Genomic DNA, 24,078 nt, shown 5'->3' on the forward strand with positions numbered 1-24,078 from the left:
ATGGGCAAAGATACCACCTCAAGTAGCATTAAACTATAGATAACTGAAGGTTTAAGTTTGAATCCCAGTGTCTGCTAATATCAGCCAGGATAGCAAATGTGAGCACTACAGTTGGGCTCAGAACCCCTGAGACAGGCAGGGTGAAAATGTCAAGTTCGAAGTCCCTGATTGTTATCCAGTGGTCCCCTTGTTGGGAGTGCCTGTGTGTGCGCTTCGGGTGGTGATCGGATTGGCCTTTGCTGTTGTTCTCCTTTGCAGTCAGATAGGCTATCAACACTGTTGTAAAATGTTATATGAAGAATGGTTACCTAGGCAATGCACTGGAGTGCAGCAGACACCTGTGGAACCCCACCTTAACACATTTCAGCGCCTTCAGGAGAGGGGAAGGAAAGGGACAAACATAGGTGGCAAAAACGTATTTCTCTGACCATACAAGACATGAATCAGCTCTTATTTTTGTTTATTATTCTAAAGTTTTCTTTTTAGTTCAGCACTTCCTTACACTTTCTTCTTTTAATGCATTGCTGGATTCTAGCTTGCGGGTCTGCGTGACTTTATTCCTTCCATTCAAATTTACTTTTCAGTCTGTTCCATTGGCAGATTTTTTTTGAAAATTTCACCTCTAATTTTGATTCATTAATTTTGCTGTTGCTCAATTCTCTACTCCATCAATGATGCAGGTTATTACTTCATCAATTTTCAGGCCTATTGCTTTTCCTTCATGCAGGCTTCTCTAATTTTAACCATGTCACTTGTTTCACTAGATCTTAGTTTCTGAACCAAGAAAATCCTTTGCCATTTCGAGATTGATTCCCAGTGTTTATTTTCTTTTTATTGTCTTTAATCTGCACAGTCTCCAGCTCTAACTTGTCTCTAACCTGTAGGAGGAATGGATTGCAATTTTGATGGATCTTTATGCGTTTATATGCGATGTCTAATTTGGCTTTTGATTTGTCTTGCATAATCCAATTAAAATGACATGACCACAGTTCAGCCATCAGCGTGAATGAAGTACAGATTTGGTAGAGGACCATTCACTTCTAAGGCACATAAGTGCTGGAGAGGACACAATTTCATTTATCACATTCTGTAGCTACATCTACTACAGCCCAGTTAAGCATAATCATAAAGTTTAATATCAGTAATTGCAATAGTATAGTCCTAAATGACACACAGCATGAATCAACACAATATTTATCACCATTAGCCATCATAACTTTATTTTCAGCATTACAATAGCAGATAAGTTGGGTTAAATTTAACATAATAGCATAATTCAATTTTAACTTAGCGAAGTAAAATAGTATATTGTATGAGGTGAGAGTGACTGCCCTTGACATCAAGGCAGCATTTGACCGAGTGTGGCACCAAGGAGCCCTAGTAAAATTGAAGTCAATGGGAATCGGGGAAAACTCTCCAGTGGCTGGAGTCGTACCTAGCACAAAGGAAGATGGTAGTGGTTGTTGGAGGCCAATCATCTCAGCCCCAGGACATTGGGACCAACGACATAGGTAGGAAGGGAGATGAGGTCCTGCATCAAGAATTTAGGGAGCTAGGTAGCAGATTAAAGTGCAGGACCTCAAAGGTTGTAATCTCTGGATTACTCCCAGTGCCACGGGCTAATGAGTATAGAAATAGGAGGATAGAACAGATGAATGCGTGGCTAAAGAGTTGGTGCAGGAGGGAGGGTTTCAGTTTCCTGGATCACTGGGCCTGCTTCTGGGGAAGGTGGGACTTGTACAAGTCGGACGGGTTGCACCTGAACCAGAGCGGGACAAATATCCTTGCGGGGAAGTTTGCTAGCACTGTTGGGGGGGGTTTAAACTAACTTGGCAGGGGGATGGGATACAGAGTGGAGCTACAATAGGGAGTGATATGCAGCCAAATATAGAGAAAAAAACAAGTCAGCTTGGAAGACAGGGCAAATATGTAAGGGCAAGGCTGGATGGCATCTATTTTAATGCAAGGAGTCTTGCGAATAAGGTGGATGAACTGAAGGTGTTGATAAACACATGGGAGTATGATATTGTTGCTGTCACAGAGACATGGTTGAGGGAGGGGCAAGACTGGCAGCTCAATATTCCGGGGTACAGAATCTTCAGGCGAGACAGAGGGGGAGGTATAAGAGGAGGGGGGGTCGCAATATTAATTAAAGAATCAATTACTGCCATAAGGAGGGATGATATATTAGCAGGTTCCTCAAATGAGGCCATATGGGTGGAGCTTAAAAACAAAAAGGGGGCAAGCACTTTGATGGGAGTGTACTATAGGCCCCCAAACAGTCAGGGGGAGATAGAGGAACAGATATGTAGGCAAATCTCAGAAAATTGTGCAAATAATAGGGTAATAATAGTGGGGGATTTCAACTTCCCCAATATTAACTGGGATACTCAGAGTGTAAAAGGCTTAGAGGGTACAAAATTCTTAACGTGCATCCAGGAGAGCTTTTTGAGCCAGCATGTAGAAAGTCCTACAAGAGAGGGGGTGGTACTGGACCTAATTCTAGGGAATGTGGCCGGCCAAGTGGAAGAAGTGCTAGTAGGTGAGCACTTTGGTGACAGTGACCATAATTCGGTGAGATTTAAGGTGGTCATGGAAAAGGACAGGGAGGGGCCGGAAATAAAGGTTCTAAATTGGGGGAAGGCCGATTTTAATAGGATAAGGCAGGATCTGGCCAAAATGGACTGGGATCAGCTGCTTGTAGGAAAATCTGCATCGGAGCAATGGGAGTCTTTCAGAAGGGAGATTGAGACCATACAATGGCAACATGTTCCCGTAAAGGTCAAGGGTGGTTCCAAGAACTCCAAGGAACCTTGGATGTCAGGGGATATACGAGAATGGATTAGGAAAAAAAGGAGGGCTTTTGGCAGATACAAAAGGCTAAAGACGGAGGAAGCCCTAGAGGAGTACAAGAAGTGCAAGGGGATACTTAAAAAAGAAATTAGGAGGTCAAGGAGGGGCCATGAAATAACACTGGCGAGCAAAATAAAGGAAAATCCTAAGATGTTTTATAAGTATATTAAGGGTAAGAGGATGACTAGGGAAAAAATAGGGCCCATTAGGGACAAAAATGGCAATCTGTGTGTGGAGCCGGCAGATGTAGGAGGGGTTCTAAATGAATTTTTTGCATCTGTTTTCACTATGGAGAAGGACGATGTAGACATAGAAATAGGGCAGGGGGACTGTGATATACTCGAACATATTAACATCGAGTGGGAGGAGGTATTGGCGGTTTTAGCAGGCCTAAAAATGGATAAATCCCCAGGCCCGGACGAAATGTATCCCAGGCTACTGTGTGAGGCAAAGGAGGAGATTGCGGGGGCTCTAACACATATATTCAGAACCTCTCTGGCCGCGGGGGCTCTAACACATATATTCAGAACCTCTCTGGCCACAGGGGATGTGCCAGAGGACTGGAGAACCGCTAATGTAGTACCATTATTCAAGAAGGGGAGTCGGGAAAAACCGGGGAACTACAGGCCAGTGAGCCTAACATCAGTGGTAGGAAAATTATTGGAAAAAATTCTGAAGGACAAAATTAGTCTCCACTTGGAGAAGCAAGGATTAATCAGGGATAGTCAACATGGCTTTGTCAAGGGAAGATCATGTCTGACTAATTTGATTGAATTTTTTGAGGGGGTGACTAGGCGTGTGGATGAGGGTAACGCAGTGGATGTGGTATACATGGATTTCAGTAAGGCCTTCGATAAAGTCCCCCACAGAAGACTGGTCAAGAAGGTACGAGCCCATGGAATCCAGGGTGCCTTGGCACTTTGGATACAAAACTGGCTTAGTGGCAGAAGGCAGAGGGTGATGGTCGAAGGTTGTTTTTGTGACTGGAAGCTTGTGGCCAGTGGGGTACCACAGGGATCGGTGCTGGGTCCCTTGCTGTTTGTGGTCTACATTAACGACTTGGATATGAATGTAAAAGGTATGATCAGTAAGTTCGCTGATGATACAAAAATTGGTAGGGTGGTAAATAGCGAGGAGGATAGCCTCAGTCTGCAGGACGATATAGATGGGTTGGTCAGATGGGCGGAACAGTGGCAAATGGAATTTAACCCGGAAAAGTGCGAGGTGATGCACTTTGGAGGGACTAACAAGGCAAGGGAATACACAATGAATGGGAGGACCCTAGGCAAGACAGAGGGTCAGAGGGATCTTGGTGTGCAAGTTCACAGATCCCTGAAGGCGGCGGAACAGGTAGATAAGGTGGTAAAGAAGGCATATGGGATACTTGCCTTTATTAGCCGAGGCATAGAATATAAGAGCAAGGAGGTTATGATGGAGCTGTATAAAACACTGGTTAGGCCACAGCTGGAGTACTGTGTGCAGTTCTGGTCGCCACACTACAGGAAGGATGTGATCGCTTTGGAGAGGGTGCAGAGGAGATTCACCAGGATGTTACCAGGGCTGGAGCGCTTCAGCTATGAAGAGAGACTGGGAAGATTGGGTTTGTTTTCCTTGGAGCAGAGGAGGCTGAGGGGGGACATGATTGAGGTGTACAAAATTATGAGGGGCACAGATAGGATGGATACTAAGGAGCTTTTTCCCTTCGTTGAGGGTTCTATAACAAGGGGGCATAGATTCAAGGTAAAAGGCGGGAGGTTTACAGGGGATTTGAGAAAGAACTTTTTCACCCAGAGGGTGGTTGGAGTCTGGAACTCACTGCCTGAAAGGGTTGTGGAGGCAGGAACCCTCACAACATTCAAGAAGCATTTGGATGAGCACTTGAAATGCCATAGCATACAAGGCTACGGACCAAATGCTGGAATATGGGATTAGATTAGACAGGGCTTGATGGCCGGCGCGGACACGATGGGCCGAAGGGCCTCTATCCGTGCTGTATAACTCTATGACTCTCTATGACATTGCTGCAGGAGTTCCTCAGGGCAGTGTCCTAGGCCCAACCATCTTCAGCGGCTTCATCAATGACCTTCCCTCCATTATAAGGTCAGAAATGGGGACGTTCGCTGATGATTGCACAGTGTTCAGTTCCATTTGCAACCCCTCAGATAATGAAGCAGTCCGAGCCCGCATGCAGCATGACCTGGACAACATCCAGGCTTGGGCTGATAAGTGGCAAATAACATTTGTGCCAGGCAATGACCATCTCCAACAAGAGAGAGTCTAACCACCTCCCCTTGACATTCAACGGCATTACCATCGCCGAATCCCCCACCATCAACATCCTGGGGGTCACCATTGACCAGAAACTTAACTGGACCAGCCATATAAATACTGTGGCTACAAGAGCAGGTCAGAGGCTGGGTATTCTGCGGCGAATGACTCACCTCCTGACTCCCCAAAACCTTTCCACCATCTACAAGGCACACGTCAGGAGTGTGATGGAATACTCACCACTTGCCTGGATGAGTGCAGCTCCAACAACACTCAAGAAGCTCGACACCATCCAGGACAAAGCAGCCCACTTGATTGGCACCCCATCCACCACCCTAAACATTCACTCCCTTCACCACTGGCGCACTGTGGCTGCAGTGTGTAGCATCCACCGGATGCACTGCAGCAACTCGCCAAGGCTTCTTCAACAGCACCTCCCAAACCCGCGACCTCTACCACCTAGAAGGACAAGAGCAGCAGGCACATGGGAACAACACCACCTGCACGTTCCCCTCCAAGTCACACACCGTCCTAACTTGGAAATATATCGCCGTTCCTTCATCGTCACTGGGTCAAAATCCTGGAACTCCCTTCCTAACAGCACTGTGGGAGAACCTTCACCACACGGACTGCAGCGGTTCAAGAAGGTGGCTCACCACCACCTTCTCAAGGGCAATTAGGGATGGGCAATAAATGCTGGCCTCGCCAGCGACGCCCACATCCCGTGAACGAATGAAAAAAAGATATCACTGGTGTGCTTGCACTGTTAGATCTATAAATTGGATGATGCAAGTATAAAGACACACAAGCACTTGTACATTGTTACATTATACCAATCATAGCAAACTAATCCATTATCATAACTTGTTTAAATAATATAAATCAGCTGTGGAAATATATCCCAGAAATTGTAACCATCAAGTTACTTTCTCCCAATAAAATTTCTCACTTTTGCACTTTCATCTGTGGGAATATTGTTACTACTACTGATACTACTCAAAGATTTTAATACCCAAGTTATTAGCCACAAGACCAGTGAAAATAAATCCCTTTTTAAGACAGTAATGGTGTCTGTTCATCATTCTTGTTAATACAACTTCTGTGTTGTCTCAATATCATTTGAAGGAATTTATTCCTCTTTGCCAAAACCTGTGCACCCCAGCTCTGACAGTTAACCTATTCCCTGCTTGACTGTCTTTAACCAGCATATTCTCCAGCTCTGTCAGCCGATCCACTCCCTGCTGACAATTACAGCTTGCATTTATATAGTGCCTTTAACGTAGGAAAATGCCCCACAGTTCATCACAGGAGCTCAGTAAGATAACAATCATCACTGAGCCACAGAAGGAGCTATTATTATAGGTAACTAAAAGCTTGGTCAAAGAGGTAAGTTTTAAGGAGAGTCTTAAAGGAGGAGAGAGCGGCGGAGAGGTTTAGGGAGGAAATTCCAGAGCTTAGGGCATAGATGGCTGAAGGCATGACCACCAATGGTGGGGTGAAGAAAGTGGAAGATACACAAGGTCCGAGTTGGAGAAATGCAGAGTTCTTGGAGGGTTGTAGGACTGGAGGAGGGACAAGATCATGGAGGGATTTTGAACACTAGGATGAGAATTTTAAAATCGAGGCATTGGTAGACTGGGCCTGTGTCAGACATCCAGCCTGGATGAGCCGCAATTTCCTCCAATTAAACATTGTGAAGACCGAAGCCACAAACTTTGTACCCTAGCCACCGATTCCATTCCCCTCCCTGGCCAGATTGTTCACAACCTTGGTGTTCTATTTGCCCCAGTTGAGCTTTCAACTGAATATTATCTCCAACATAAATACCGCCTAGTTCCACCGGCGTAACATCGCCCGTCTCCGCCCTTACCTGAGAACATCTGTTGCTGAAACCCCGATCCATGCTTTTGTTACTTCCAGATTCAACTATTCCAATGCTCCCCTGCTTCCATCTTCCTCCCTCCATAAACTTGAGTTCATCTAAATCTGTGCTGCCCGTATTGTAGCCCGCACCGAGTCACCCATCATCCTACATTGTTCACTGAACTGCATTGGCTCCCAGTGTACCAATGCCTCGATTTTAAAATTCTCATCCTAGTGTTCAAAATCCCTCCATGATCTTGTCCCTCCTCCAGTCCTACAACCCTCCAAGAACTCTGCATTTCTCCAACTCGGACCTCGTGTATCTTCCACTTTCTTCACCCCACCATTGGTGGTCATGCCTTCAGCCATCTATGCCCTAAACTCTGGAATTTCCTCCCTAAACCTCTCCGCCGCTCTCTCCTCCTTTAAGACTCTCCTTAAAACTTACCTCTTTGACCAAGCTTTTAGTTACCTATAATAATAGCTCCTTCTGTGGTGGTGAGGCTGGGTGTCGTCAGCTTACATGTGGAACCTGACGTAATGTCTTAGGATGGTATCGCCGAGGGGCAGCAAGTAGATGAGAAGTAGGAGAGGGCCAAGGATAGATAGCTGAGAGACTCCAGAGATAACAGTGGGGGTGAGAAGAGAAGCCCATTGCAGCAGATTCTCTGGCTATGACTGGATAGGTAAGAGTGGAATAAGGCAAGGGTAGTCCCCCTCTGCTGGGCAACGGAGGAGAAGCGTTTGAGGAGGATGGTGTGGTCAACCGTATCAAAGGCTTCAGAGAGGACGAGAACTATGAGGAGGGATAGTGCACGTTGGTCCCAATCACACAGGATGTCATTTGTGATATTATTAGGGCCATTTCAGTGATGTGGCGGGGCGGAAATCTGATTGGAGAGGTTCAAATATGGCGGAAAGATGGGCGTGGATTTGGGAGGCGACAACACATTCAAGAGGAAAGGGAGGTTGGAGATGGGGCAATAGTTTGCAAGAACAAGGGTCAAGGGTGCATTTTTTGAGGAGGGTGGTGATGGCGGATTTGAAAGTATGTGGGACAGTACCTGAGGAGCGGAAACCATTTACAATATCAGCTAGATTAGGGTCAGGAAGGGAAGTTCGGTGGTTAGTGATTTCGTGGGAATAGAGTCAAGAGAGCAAGAGGTGGGGCTTGTGGACAAGATGAGCTCATAGATGGCATGAGGGAAGATAGAGAAACTAGAGAAAGATGTGAGTTCAAGGCTGGGGGAGGGGGGGATGCGCTGAGGCAGCTGAACGAATGGTGTCAATCTTATTAACAAAGAACTCCGTGAGCTCCTCTCATTTGTCTTTGGAGGTGAAGGTGGACGGGGCAGGAAAAAGAGGTTTAAGGAGACGGTTGGTAGTGAAGATAAGAAGCCACAGTTTATCTTTGCATTCCAGGATGGTCCTGGAATAGTGAGCAGTTTTGGCAGAGGAGGGCGGTCCCGAAAGTGTTTGATGTGGTCCAGTCAGATCTGGCGATGAATGGCTAAACCAGTTGTGCGCTATATATGTACAGGTCTGCGCCCATTGGACATAAGGGAGCAAAGATGGGGGCCGTACCAAGGGGGACAACCAGCGTGGGAGAGTATAAGTGTTTTGCTGGGGACAAAGGCATCAAAGGTGGAGGTGAAGATGTGATTGAGCAGATCAGTAGCCGCAGTTGTACTGTGGCGAACGGAGGGCCACAGGACAGAGAGTTGGGAGTTTAAAAGTGCTATGGTAAGTGACTAAGGGGAGGTTTTTTTTCCAGGGATGGATGCAGAAGGAAGTGGGTTTGGAAGGGAGACCAGTTGAGACTGCTGTTTAAAAAAGCATACAGGATCCTTGGCTTTATTAATAGAGGCATAGAGTATAAAAGCAAGGAAGTTATGCTAAACCTTTATAAAACACTGGTTAGGCCCCAGCTGAAGCATTGTATCCAATTCTGGGCACCACACTTTAGGAAGGATGTCAAGGCCTTACAGAGTGTGCAGAAGAGATTTACTAGAATGGTACCTGGGATGAGGGACTTCAGTTACATAGGGAGACTAGAAAAGCTGAGGTTGTTCTACTAAGAGCAGAGAAGGTTAAGGGGAGATTTAATAGAGGTGTTCCAAATCATGAAGAGTTTTGATAAAGTAAATAAAGAGAAACTGTTTTCAGCGGCAGACAGGTCGGTAATCAGAGGACACAGATTTAAGGTAATTGGCAAAAGAACCAGAGGTGAGATAAGGAGGAATTTTTTTAACGCGGTGAGTGCTTATGAACTGGAATGCACTGCCTGAAAGGATAGTGGGAGCAGATTCAATAATAGCTTTCAAAAGGGAATTGGATAAATACTTGAAGGGAAAATTTTGCAGAGCTATGGGAAAGGGCGGGGGAGTGGGACTAATTGAAGAGCTCTGTCAAAGAGCCGGCACAGGCACGATGGGCCGAATATCCTCCTCCTGTGCTACATCATTCTATGATTCTATGTTAGTGTGAAGGATACAAGGAAGTGAGCAGAGATTGCCCTGTTTGTGATTGAGACGGTGCAAATAGACACCCCATATGAGATGGCATGGTCAAGGGGCTGGAAGTGAATGAGTCTTTATATGGAGGGAGAGGTTAAGAGAGGTCAGGACAGAGTGAACTCAGAGGAGCGAGAGTGAGTTGAGATGGAAGTTTAAATCATGGAATATGAGAAGTCATTCGGTGCAGTGGCTGACGGAAGAAAGGAGTGAAGACTTGGATGGGGTTTGCGCGGGCAGTAGAGAACGAGGATTTTAAAGGAGAGCCGAGAGGGTTAGAACAAAGTGAGGTGCTCAAAGTAGGAGAAGGTGCCAGAGGAGCAGGGGGACAGACCAAGATGAGATTTTGGTAATAAGGGCCAAACTGTCACCACAGCGGTTTGGGCGGGCCAGGTGGTGGAAAGTATTGGCAGGCGGGGAGGCTTCAGTAAGCGGGAGGGTGTCCTCACCAATGAGCCAAGTTTCCATTAAGGCCATGATGTCAATGCAGTCATCCACAATAAGGTCATGGATGGCATAAGCCTTGTGCGCAAGTGAATGGACATCCTGGAGGGAGATTTGGAGGAGCAGTGATTGTTGAACTACTGACAGTGTCCAAGGTGAGCAGGACAGGAAGGAGGTCAGTAGATTAGCCCCCAGTGGGTGCGCTGGGTGGGAAGGTTGGCGAGAGAGGAAGATGGGACAGTTGGGATTGCTGCTCGTAAGGAGGCAGCGACAAATGCCTCGATGGGCCCTTTGGAGAATACAGAGGCACAGAGGGTAGCTGTGGTCTTATTCAAGAGGGCAAGCCTGGGACAGTGGCGAGAGAATAGGAAGGTACAGGAATAGGGTTGGGTTTGGGAGGAAGAGGCAAAGTACCCGAGAGGGGAGAAACAAAAAGATGCATGACTGGGAAACAGGAAGGAGAGGAGAAAGGAGAGATGGGCCTAGATGGGTAAAGAGAGTAAAAAGGGAGAAAGATGTCTTGGGCTCAGGTCAGGAGTGGCAGCCAAAATGAGCACATGAATGGACACAGGAAATTCAAGTTACATAAGCATGACAAAGATTAGGATAGATATGTCCTGGTTATAAATGGAGAATAGGGAAAAGACAATGAGAGTCCAAAGTTAAAGTCTGTGGTGGGTTGAAATTGATTTGTAGATAGGATGGAGTTAGCTTGGAACACCGACGAATAACGTCCAGGTGTGGAGGACGAATAAATCCAAGAGCTGTTTGAGGGGCAGAGTATCAGTGGACACACTTGTTAGAGGTTTTCCTGTGGAAAATAGAGAGCTGAGGAGGCGTGGAGAATCAACCATGTGCCAGCATGAAGTTGATGCAGGTGTCCAGCGGAGGTGAATAGTGGCTGTGGTGATTAGTAGTGCACACCAACAGATCCAGTATACCTGCGGAGGAATGACTGGAGTCAGCGAAAATGGGAAGTAACAGAGCAAAGGTCTTTTGACAGCAGTGGATCAGAATCCAGAGCAGGATGGAAACCAGCAGAAACAAGTCAGAGCTAACTCAGTATAGAGTAAAAAAATTCCTGGCAGAGGAGCAGAAAACGGAGAACGCAGCAGGATGCCTGATATTAGAATTGAGACGACCCAGCAGAGAATACAGTCTCTACAGGAAACTGCGGGAACGTTGGAGGCCGCTAGCAGGAGTCCAGAAGCAGCGGAGAAATGGACTTCGGCCCAGAGGAAAGTATATTTCTGTCCAGGACCCACACAGCAGCAAAATAAAGCTGAGAAACCAGCAGTGCATTAAAGTATAGTCAGAAGCTCAGCAGGTGAGGGATAGCTGTAGGCTTAAAAACATTACCGTGAAATTTGAAGCGACCGAATAGCAGAGTCACAGCAGCTGAGTCTTACATATTGTAGTCCAGTAGAGCACCATAGTCCTGATCGCAGAGAAATCCAGGAGTCCGGGAAGTCAAATCTGAGCAGAGTTTCAGGGGTAGAAAAGAGCTCAACCAGTGTACCTCTGGCTCTGTCAGCAAACCCACTCCCTGATGACTGTCTTTAACCCATGCAAATGGTTTTGATCATTCTTTACAAACACAAAGTTCAATCAGAAAAAAGGTTTTGCATGCTAAATACTTTTTCATTGAGGCAATGTGTCTTGATAAATGTACTTGCCTTGTTCTATGTTCATGCAGTAGTGCACAGTAATGTTTTTCCTTCTCTTCCATAGTGATCCATGATAACTGAATTGACCAGCAGCAAAGGATTTTGTTCCCATTTTTTTAGGAAATGCTTATAATTTACTGATTAGAGACAAGGGATGGTCAGAATGGAGAGATGATTGAAATGTAGATAAACCAAGAAGGATAGAAATAAAAGGTAGAATCGAAAAGGCAGTATGTGAAGGTTGGACAATATTCCAATACAACTCGTAGAGGAGCTACCCGATCACTGCCTTGTAAGTAATGCGCTGTTTCTGCTTTAGAATAATTTAATGGACCACACCTGGCAGGAAACTGACAGGATTTGATCAAACACCAACTTTAATCGAGAGTAAAGTTGGTCGAGGTATTAAACCGGCTTTCAATCAAATCCTGTCAGTTTCCCTCCGGGCAGGTTAGGTTAAAATTACCCCCCAGGAGTCAACACTGTAAAGCATGCAGTATAATAGCAAAATTAGATTAAGCCAAGACATTAGAGGGTTCCTATGCACTGTCCCTGACTTAGTCCAGCATCTTAAAGATGTGAAAGCAGGTAGCTTCTGAATTGAAGCCAGGAGGAGATGGGTGTTCAAAACAAAATTAAATGTGAACAATAACTCAAAGCAAAGGCGAAAAAGGAAACCAAAGAAACAAAATGTAGTTGAAAAAAAAGTATACAAGAATGGAATAAAAATGCTTCCACTAAAGAAAAAAAGAGAAAGAAAGAGAAAAACAAAAATTGAGAAGCTAAGAGAAATAGGGGAACAAAAACAAGGAAAGAGAAACTGCAGAAAATATAAAACCCAGCAGTAAAAAAGAAGCTCGAGAAAGATACTGAATGATAAAAGGAGTGGCGAGGAAAGAGCTATCGGGATAGAAAAATTTTAATGGGTAAAGAAAAGAACAACCTTGAGTTGAAGGTGTAGAAGCAGTTCTTAAATGACAAAATGTAATTAGTTAGCACACCGCTGCTTTCCCTAAATCAGGAACCTAAGTTCAGGAGAGAGTCAACCAGGTGTTTTTCTTTAGCGTGGGCATGTCTTCACAAAGATATAGAATCCATTAATCCCGTAGTACTTTCCTAATGATTTTACGTTAAAAATTCTGAATCGGGAATCGGAAGTACAATTTCAAAATTTGCGGACGACACCAAATTATGGTGTATAGTTAAGAGGAAGAATGCATCAAAATGCAAGAAGACATTAATAAACTTGCAGAATGGGTGTGTAATTGGCAAATTAATTTCAATATAGGTAAGTATGAGGTGGTGCATTTTGGTAGCAAGAATAAGGAGGCCATTACTGCTTGGATAAGAGTCTAAATGGGGTAGAGAAGCAAAGAGTTCTAGGGGTACAGATATACAAATCACTAAAAGTAGCGATGCAGGTTAATAAGGCCATAAAAAAAGCAAACCAAGCAGTGGGGTTCATTTCTAGAGGGATAGAATTGAAAAGCAGAGAAGTTATGTTAAACTTGTATAGAACCTTGGTTAGACCACACTTAGAATACTGTGCACAGTTCTGGTCTGCATTTTATAAAAAGCATATAGAGGCATTGGTGCAAAAAAGATTCACAAGGATAATACCAGAACTGTGAGGATATACTTATCAGGAAAGGCTGAACAGGCTTGGGCTCTTTTCGCTAGAAAAGAGAAGGCTGAAGGGTGACCTGATAGAGGTTTTTATGATAATGAAAGGGTTTGATAGGGCAGACGTAGAGAAATTGTTTCCACTTGTGGGGGAGTCCAAAAACTAGAGGTCATAAATAGAAGATAGTCACTAATAAAATCCAATAGGGAATTCAGGAGAAACTTCTTTACCCAATGTGGAACGTTCTACCACAAGGAGTAATTGAGGCAAATAGCATAGATGCATTTAAGGGGAAGCTAGATAAGCACACAAGGGAGAAAGGAATAGAAGGGTATGCTAATGGGGTTAGATGAAGTAGGGCTTGTGTGGAGCATAAATGCCATCATAGACCAGTTGGGCCGAATGGCCTGTTTCTCTGTTGTAGACTTGATGTAACTTTCACTCTGTGCCCCCATAAATATTGTATTCACAGTACTTTACAACAGCATGAGTGATTCAGGTGATTTCAGGAATGAGCTGGATCTTAGTAGTTGATTAAGTCATGTGGAATGATTATTTCAAAATGTGTGACTAACACGAATGTGTCTTCATTGATAGACGTCCACATTTCTTTGACCATGTATTTCTGGAATGAAAGGCTCCTGCCGTTCTTCCACATTGATGTGTACGTGGTGTAATCATTGGTTTATATTTCATCCAATCAGAATTGAATTTTTTTTTTCAAGAAAGGTAGCTTTATAAATGAATTTGTTTTGGAGCTTTAAGACCCACTTACTACTTGACACAGTGAGTTCGTGGCCTTAGTCTGGTTGTCATTGGAAAGTAATGCGTCACTCAAGGAGATAAGTTTTGAGGAGCATGTTAAAGGAGGAGACCGAGGTTGAGAGACGGAGAGTTTTAGGGAGGGAATTGCAGATCTTAGGGCCTATGCAGCTAAAGGCATGGCCGCCAATGGTGGAGTGATTTAAGTCGAGGATGCGCAAGGGGCCAGAGTTGGAGAAGTGCAGAGATCTCGAACGGTTGTAGGGATGGAGGAGGTCACAGAGATAGGCAGGGGCGAGGCCATGGAGAGATTTGAAAAGAAGGATGAGATTTTTAAAATCGAGGCGTTGCCGGACCGGGAGCCCAGCGAGCACAGGGGTGATGGGTGAATGGGATTTGGTACGAGTTAGGATACGGGCAGCAGAAATTTGGATGAGCTCAAGTTTATGGAGGGTGGAAGATGGGAGGCCGGCCAGGAGAGCACTGGAATAGTCAAGTCTAGAGGTAACAAAGGCATGGATGAGGGTTCAGCAGCAGATGAGCTGAGGCAGGGGCAGAGACGTGATGCTACGGAGGTGGAAGTAGCCAGACTTAGTGATGGAACGGATATGTGTTTGGAAGCTTATCTCAGGGTCAAATAGAATGCCAAGATTGCAAACCGTCTGATTCAGCCTCAGACAGTGGCCAGGGAGAGAGGTGGAGTTGATGGCTAGGGAACGGAGTTTGTGGCGGGGACTGAAGACAATGGCTTCGATCTTCCCAATATTTAGTTCGAGGAAATTTCTGCTAATCCAATACTGGATGTCAGACAAGCAGTCTGACAAATCAGAGACAGTGGAGGGGTTGAGAGGGGGTGATGGTGAGGTAGAGCTGGGTATTGTCAGCGTATGTGTGGATCCTGACTTTGCATTTTCGGTTGATGTCGCCGAGGGGCAGCATGTAGATGAGAAATTGGAGGGAGCCAAGGATAGATCAAAGGTGAAAAATAAAAAGTTGCCAGACCAAAGTATATAGGAGTAAAAAGGCACAGCAAGATACTAAAACACCACAGTACTGTAGAACCACAAGAGATTAATGCATCCTTTTCAGAAAACTGTTTCCTACAATTTCTAACAAGATACAGATCTTTTGGGTGATTGGTTTGGTCTCTTTTGTAGACCTTCAAGATATTGTACAAGAATGATACAAGTTCCAGTTCACCAACAGAATGTGTTGCTCTTACACCAGAACTGAAATCTAATAGCTAGAACCGAAATGTTATGCCCTGTCTTTTCTTTCATGATACAGCCATTTATTTGAACAAGATAACCGAGATATTAACTGTCATTACACATAGGAAGGTGAGGTGTTACTGACTGAAAATTGCAGCTTATTTGATATATTTTTCCCCTGACTGGGTTCCAGACCTTTTCCTAATGGTTCAGTAATCCCTATCTGTCAACCTGTGCACATCATCACTGTTCTCCAGTCATCAAAGACAGTTCTTTTATTAGTGTTGTTTTCCTGAGACAGTGTATCTGTCAGCCTTTTTGTAACTTGATCTCCATGTTAAATCTAGCTGTTTTGTTTTAAAAAAAGCATCTATATATTAAAAACCTTGCATAGGAAACGTACTCCCTGTTCATGTTGTCACAATTTTTTGGTAGAATTTTCATGTCAACATTTACAATGTAAACTTATTATGTAAACATTTATAATGAAAAAATAAAATATCTAAACTTGATGTCGCCGTGTAGTTCCGTGCCTGTGCGTACTACGGGGCACTGTGATGATCTCCCCATCTCCTCCAACCGTCCTAAAAAGCTGCCCTTATTCTACTCAGCAAAGATCTTAGGGCTCCAAATCGCCTCACTCAAACTGTAAGGTACAAACTAATTTTTCACTGCCCTGAGGATTAATGCTTACCTACTCTGCCATCACTTCTGGTCAAAAAAAAATCATGCGTGCACCCTTGCTTTTGGGCTCTTCTCACCAATCCCCCACTCTATTGTTGTCAGTGCAGCCTCCTTCTCAGTGTTCGACTCACCTTGTTTCCCACCGCCCCCCCCCCCCCACCTCTGCTGCCATTGCTGGTGCAAACTCCTGAGAGTATGGCCTCCCGTTTGAATTCTCCTTGGCTGCCTACCCGCTCCTCATTCTACTGCCTGGCAACGGTCTCATGCTTGATGCCCAATGGTTTCCTTGCCCTGTTGCCAGCAAAAAGTATTCCCATAATTGTGGACTTCCACTCAGGCCCCAGTGCACACACTACCAGAAGAAGGAGATTTGTTTTTTCCGCACACCTGAGCTTTGCTTCTGGGACCCGTGAAATGTCAGGTTTGAGCCATTGTCGGAGGCGTGGAATTCACCTGATTTATAATGGAGTGTTATTGCCATGGTACTTTATTAATGTAAAAGTATCTTAATGTTCCTGTAGCTTTGATTCCCTTCCTAGAGGCCATTTCAATTTACTTTATGCTGTGTGTCCAGTGCAATCCAATACACTTTTAGGTAATCAAGAATTGAAGTAGTAAGTATTTTACTGCCAAATTTCTTTTTAATTTTTTTGATTTGATATTTGTTGTATAACTGTGTTTATTCTCTTTCAGGAGTAAATCAAAATCCGAACTAAGCTTTGAAGGCCTTTATCAGACAAAACAGAATATTCAGTGCCAAAAGGATCCCGTTGAGTTGCTTTTAATGAACACAAAGGAGAGGCTGGTAACTGAAATAGAGGAGCGTAGGGCTCCTCTTGCCACCATGGAAAGTCTTTCTGACAACGAGTCTATCTATAGTTTTGATTCACGCCGTTCCTCTGGATTTCGCAGCATAAGGGGTTCTCCGAGTCTGCATGTTGTAATGGAGAAAGATGAGACGCATTGTTTCTACATTGATCCAGCAATTCCAGAGGAGAATCCCTCCCTTAGTTCCCGGACTGAGTTACTTGCTGCAGACAGTTTATCTAAACATTCTCAGGAGGTGCATTCATTTGAGCCACTGCATAACAGCTGTTATTCTCTGCCTAGTCACCTGCAAGCGGACTTTGGTGAGAAGGAGAACAAGCAAACCGCAGAGGTGGAAGAAGATAGTTTTTCAGATAAGTTGCCAATGGAAGATGACAGTAAAGAATGGACAGGAAGCCTGCGGGACGTGCCAAGTCCACAAGTGCTTGAATTTGCTGAGTTTATAGACAGTCTTTTCAATCTGGATGGAAAAAGCAGCTCCTTCCAAGATATTTATCATTTGGTACTTGATGACAGCTTAGAAGAATATAATGAAATTCCCAAGTCTGTAAGTGAGCATGAAATCCTGATGCGGGCGCAGTTTGAACCCAACTTAGTGCCAAAACCACCCCGGATGTTTGTCGGATCGGCGGATGCTGGGACCTCATCTGGGATTTCGGTGTCTCCATCTTTTCCATTCAGTTCATCAGGAGAACTGATGGACATTACTCCAACCTGCATAAGCAGCCAGGAGTGCCTGACTATGGATACAAAGTTGAGAACTTCAACTCCAGCAGACCACCAACCCAACTCTAATAAACCTGCAGAACTTATTATCTCAGCTCTTTAGAACTCCAGTAAAGTACTTAACAGAGCACATTAGCATGCTAACTTTGAAGTGGCTTTTTCTTTAAAGAGCAGGACCGTGAAACTTCAAGGATGAGCGTAAACCACTTGACCCCACAATTATATAATAATAGCACTGACCCAGTAGAGAAGACCATGATGGAACAGGAAGTCATGATCTGACAGGCAGCTGTAATTTGAAGGATCAGTCAATATGGGGAATGTAATTAACCTGCACTGAATGCAGTCTTTTGTTAATTTCTAGGTCTATGTATGAATAATGAACATTAATTCTCTCCTATAAGATGACTAGCATTTGGTTGACGATTGATTACCGTGAGTGGGAGAGTGTTAATTTCACTAAAGAGGAGTATTGTTTTATTTTTGAGATTGATGGGTTTTTCTGTAATGGGACTTCAAAGCAGACTTATGCCACTCCAAAGTTAGCTATATCCAGGTTTAATTACGGGTTTCACCCAGTATTGAAGGAAGCTCTGCAAAATGACCTGACCCAATAGTGATATGTGGCATCAGTACTGCTGCCACCAGTACCAGAAATACAGGGATTATAGTACAGGATCACTCATAAGGACATTTCAGCCCTATCCTAAGGGCTTACTCTCCCGTAGTATTTCCAATTATGTTGGAAATAAATAGGAAACTGAATGCTAGAAATAAAAACAGAAATGCACAGCAGGTCAGACAGAATCTGAAAGAGAAATGGCAAGTTAATATTTCAGGTGGGGATTCTTGTAACAACCAGTTCCATCATGTTCCAATTCAAATCATTTTTAAAAAATGTTCCCATTCAGATGCTGATGGACCTGCTGTTTATTTCCAGCATTTTCTGTTTTTACTTACGATCCTTTTCTTCCTACGCACCATATAGCACCACTGCCACAAGTGTAAGTGAGAAATGTTAGAGATAAATTAATTTTTCCTAACATTTTTATTAGATAAAGATATTCTGGAGGAAGTCATGTTACATGTTTTAATGCTTGTTGCATTGCATAAGCTATTAACAACTCTCGCACTTGCTGTGTTTTTTGAGTAATAACATTGCTGCCTGAAATTGAATATTCCTGCACTCTGCTAGTCATGTTGGAATACGCTATAGCTCTTTCTATTTACAATAGACAATGCTAACACGAAGAACAAATTCAGCTTTACACAGAGAGCAAATTACTTCTATTCGCCAGAGCTATTACTTATAAAAGCCACCAGATTGAAAGTTAGATTGACAACCAAGGATGGAAACTGAATCCTAGGGTGCTGAGACACCGGGGTTGTGTGAACTTTGCTCCTAAAATTGTTGCTGGTGACTTGAATGGTGGCAATGGAATTTAATAGTTGAATAATAAGTGCATTATGCTGGAGAAATGCTGTCAATTCTGGTACTAGTCTATCACTACTGATGGTCTTTCCATACTCTGAACTAGTCTGTCTCCTTGAATGCTCTAAAGAACTTGCCACCTTCGCTATAGGTGCTTGGTTATGTTGCTGCTGTATGCTTCAGCAAGTGCACCACGGTTGCTTTTAAAGTGTGTTTACGCATGTGCAGTATTGCAGAATGGAGCTTTTGGTGTCTGCACGCTTTAACTTTGCTGGTGATGAATTCCAGGTGTGCTGGCAGATGACCAGCTGCCTATTATCTGGTGAAACCCCTAAGTTTTAGAAAAGACAGTATCCTCTTTTCATTGGCTTAACTTGACAGTAATTCAAAATTGTCTTTTTTAAACAAGGAACACTCAGCACCATTGCTCAGTATAGTCGCGACATTTCCAAACAAGATTTTATTTTTAACTTTTTTTGGTGAGGGATATTGCTAAAATCAGTAACAACTTAGCACATTTGGGAGATGCCATCACCAAATGCTTCTCCATGCACAAACAGAAAACATAAAACAGCAGGCAGTGTTAATAGAGACCTAATCCCAACAGAGGGACACCAGCTCAAAAATGTCATCCTTTACATGGTGTAAAAGGACTCATGCTATGTGTGGCACAGGCGAAGCAGCACAGTTTCAACCAGAGAGCCAGATATTTGAGTTCCAGAGTAGCTTGTCTCTCACATTAACTTTTACTCTATTGCTGAGTTTAAGTTTTAGGAACATAAACATGAAATGAGAAAAGGCCATTCAGCTGCTGCTTTTTCCACAGACAATTCCAAAAAAAGCAAAGCTAAAATTTAAATGCAATTCAAATTTAAAAATTAAATGCAACCTCAATATTTAAAACTTTTTTTTGGAGGATTGAATAAATGGATATGATGCTATTTCAATTTGGTAGTCCCAGCCCAGTTCCCAATGGGCTCGAATCCAAAGCACAAAACCTCCCTTAATTCAGGACTAATTGGCACTGAATTAGCATTCTTACTGTTGAAGGCCATAGTATGGCTGGTGTAGGAAGTGGAAACATATCACACTGATGCAATAGTTGGGACTTTTCTGAGATTGGTGCTGGGGCATGTTATTGGGAGATAGCACAGGGAGCTTTACTCTGCACCTAACCTTGCTGTACCTGACCAGGATACCCAAAATGAAAAATGTTTTATTCCACAAACTAATAGCCCTCATCTTGATGAGCACAACATTTGAGACAACGAAAGGGCTGTGCAGTATGATTGGTATGCCATGTTTACTCTTTTATTTTCATGTATGCAACAGTTTTGAAGCAAAGTCTGAGCCAATGAAAGGGACACTATCTTTAGCTGAACAATAGTTTATTATCTGTAGATATTTGAGGTTAGGAAACACTACATTAGGTAAATGGTGAGTTCATCAATGCCGTTCAAGGATATGGTTTACCAGAAGTGCAGTGTTAACCCTACATTGCGGTTCACCAGGCACACCCTACGTTAAGGAACAGCAGCCTTCCACTGCACTAACCTATTTGAATTAACTGTAGATGTATATAAAGAAACACTGCACAGTCTTAGCAACGTAGTGAATTAGAACACAATGGAGTTTAGGTTATCTGAAGCAGTAATGGAAACCTCTGAAATTTACCATGTATCATTAGGTAGGATATGTTAAATGGAGAAGATAGCGTGCCACTGAAAAGCAACTTGTTTCTTTAATTGTTTTCTGTAAAAATGGATAGATATGCATAGTCATTGTATAATAAACAATAAGGAACCAAAGGGTATGGATTATTTGACCATACACCCATGTGGTATAAAACACTTTCTCCCACTGCTTGTAGCTTACTTTTTGTGTTCTAGTGAATTCACTGAGCATCAAAAGTATAATTTCAGAAGGCCACACAGATATTCATGAGATGCTTGATGATGGGTAACAAATTGAAAATGCATTTCTTCTATTGTGTGTACAATTTTTTTTATTAATGTTGCTTCCAAAAATATATCCAGTGTTTGCCCTCAAAATAAATTTGGATTTGAGTGCTGGTGGACATTTATCTGAGTGAGCAGTTTCACAGAGGGAAACAGCAAAGTGTTTCCACCTGGTGTATTAAGAAAATAGATAGTGTCCAGTGGTAGTACTTCTTAGTCCGTGTTCCTGACCCAGGTACAAGACTTCAGTCCAAGTGTAGAGAAACCTAAAATTGGCTGGAGCTTTCCATCAATAGGGCAGAAATATTTGCCCTTTAACTACAGTTGTTAATCAATAGATTAGGAACACATTAAACTACCTATTTTCCTCTGTTCTCATAAACTTTATATTTTCCTCCAGAAAGGAAGGTGGGATGGTTTTGACTGTGGACTTGTCAATGACAACCATTGGTGGACACATCCAGCTCACTTCACTTGAACTGTGCCAATGAGAGGCACAAATCAAGTAGGGCAAGCAAGTTGATGTCAGTTTTTCTCACCTCCCGAGATAGGAATGCTTCCACCTGGTGCGTTGTAGTACATTGGCTGAGAAATAAGGAATCTCACCCAACTAAGACAACAAGTTCTGGCAACTCGGAGACTTAGGACCATCTAACTGAGAGTGAAGCACTCAAACACCAAGAAGCCACAACTAAAGATGTGGTTGTAAAGGCATCTTATTTTATTTACTTTTTAATCCTGCAATTCTATTGCTTAAAAAATTACACTTATAATACTGATATACTACAGTTACCTGTTTAACATGAGTATCTGCTTCAGAATTAGCAACAGAAATTATACTATTAGCTCCATATCACTCTCTGGTAAGGAAAGTAGAGCTCTGTACATGCATGCTCATGTGCACTTAGAGTTTAACCTACCAGCATCCAAATACTGGTTATTTTTTTAGTTAGTAAAGAAATAATATAGCTCTTAAAATGTTTAAAAATAAAATGTAAAAAGTTCCCATTCATTGTACTGCAGCTGGTGTACAATATAGTCTCCTTGATACGGTTTCACACTCTTGCCAGAATTTGATGTGCAATCATTTGGCAGCTTAACTCCATTGTTATAGTGTAATTTTTATTTTGATAATAATCTTGCATAGTTAAGAGGTTTTCCATTCAACTTTTTTTACAACCTTTTAAGTGCCATGACTAACTTAACTTTTGACTTGTGGGCATTTCTCTACACTTCTATTTCGATGAACAACCCATTGGGTAAGATTTGAACAGTATTGTTATGTTCAGCTGCTGTACATAACGATACATTTCTTCACTTTATTATTGCTTAAGGTAACATACTATATAAAACTGATTTTGGACCTGAGTGCTTTTTTATAATTTGTGGTCTCTTTGTGACAGTCTAGTAATATGAGCAGTTTATGAAGATAAAAGTAAATGATGAAACACTACATCAACATTGAAGTTCGCGAGGGTACAGGGAACTTATAGTTGCTGAGTTTTGCAAGCATTCTTTTTTTCTAAGACTATACCTTGTTCTGTGTGTTATTTATATAATGTTTTCCATTGTGTAATAATACACTATAAGTTTTCTTTTAAAATATAATATCTTAATATTAAGAATTATTGTCTGTTTGAGATGTATTTGCTGTTATGGAAACATTTCTGATATTTGATTGCTGATATCAGAGCTTCTGTGTTTCAACACTGTCATGTCATAATGTGTAAGTTATCCCTGGAGTAGGAAGGAGAGCCACCCACACTATATAAAGGTATACTGTGTATCCTGTTTACAATTCCAGTTAGATGATGCTATCTTGACTATATATTGCCTTGAACCAAGGCCTGCAAAGATCCATATCAGACTGCAAAATCCACTTGCACTAACAGGATCGCCTTACAAGTCACCGCTTCCAGTAGGGACCCTTATCCTTCAGAAGCACATATCAGAATATTGGATGCACCCTGCCCACAGTTTTCCAACCATTAAAATGAATGGCCAGAAAATCGTGGAAAGCGTGTGCCAAAATTTCCAATATGCATTTCCAGTGGCCAAGGCTGCCCCTCAGAACATTTCATAGGGAACAATATAAGCAGCATTTCAAACCAGGCTGGCACCATTAGTCTCTAGAATCCTCTTAGAGAGATATTAACTTCTACATTTTAATTCATGGCTAATCTGATGTTACAACTGTAGTGTAAAATGGGGATTAATCTTTTTTTTATTCGCTCATGAGATGTGGGCGTCGCTGGCAAGGCCAGCATTTATTGCCCATCCTTAATTGCCCTCTGCAGCTAAGGACTGTTGACCAACATGAAATCAGTTTATCATAGAAAGAAAATGTGTAAAAATGAATTGTATTGAGGTCACTGATACTGATTATAAAAAGTACAATACAGTGAATAATCCTATGAAGGAGGAGAATCAAATTAGTCTTGTTTAGGCCACAAGTCTCTTGCAGTAAAATTTATGTGAAATTTTGAAAAACACCAGAAAACTGCTTTCAAATAAGTGACAGCAATTTATGTTCCTGAAGAAGATTTTATTCAAAATAACTCAGTTTGAGACAGTTACACTAATTCAGGTTCACATACTGAGATTCTGCTTTCGTAGTTTACAAGATTGCAAGTCACAAGATTGCATAACCTTCTTGTAACTCGCTCCTATTATTGATTAGCACTTACCTGATGGGGCCCTCAATGGGAAGCAAATAAAAACTTGTAAAACTCAAAGGGCAGTTGGCTAACCATGCTTTTCTAAGGAAATGTTTATTTAATTAGATAGATGAGTGTGCCATGGCAATTCAATGTGTTGATGCCCCTGAAAATGGTAGGACACAAGGAGTGAGTTTTACTGTGCGACCAGTTTCTCATCTTAGCCATCCTATCCAAGAGAGTTTGGGCTGGGGATGGGCAAGCAGAAGCTGGACATTTCTCTGTGGAGGTTGATGGAGTAATTTTCTCAACTGTCCCATTAGCTGAAGAATTTAGTGGCCTTAAAAATGAAGGTAGCCAGGAGAACGCAACTGAATCTTATTACCATAAGCTCGTAGGGACTGGCAAAATAGTTCTAATTCTGGGTTGAGCTCAGATTTCTGACTCCTTTTCTACCAAGGACTTGTAATAATGTGAAGGCTTACAACCTAACTAATACAAGTTAGGTTGTAAGCCTTCACAGTGATATGTTTCACTTGAACATTTGTGGAAAATGCATATTCTTCAAGACAATCAAGGATTCAGTCA

General features: G+C 42.7%; 1 protein-coding gene across 1 annotated transcript in view; it reads left to right on the top strand.

Moving 5' to 3' along the window:
- Nucleotides 1-23,964, top strand: part of dagla (diacylglycerol lipase, alpha) — a 355,821-nt gene extending 331,857 nt beyond the window's left edge. The window contains exon 20 of the mRNA XM_067993813.1: nt 16,583-23,964. Coding sequence (XP_067849914.1) covers nt 16,583-17,546 — 964 coding nt within the window. The 3' untranslated portion in view covers nt 17,547-23,964. The remainder of the gene's footprint in view (nt 1-16,582) is intronic.
- Nucleotides 23,965-24,078: the final 114 nt, after the last annotated feature.

This window comes from Heptranchias perlo, chromosome 12 (assembly GCF_035084215.1).
Source record: "Heptranchias perlo isolate sHepPer1 chromosome 12, sHepPer1.hap1, whole genome shotgun sequence".
Lineage (NCBI taxonomy): Eukaryota > Metazoa > Chordata > Chondrichthyes > Hexanchiformes > Hexanchidae > Heptranchias > Heptranchias perlo.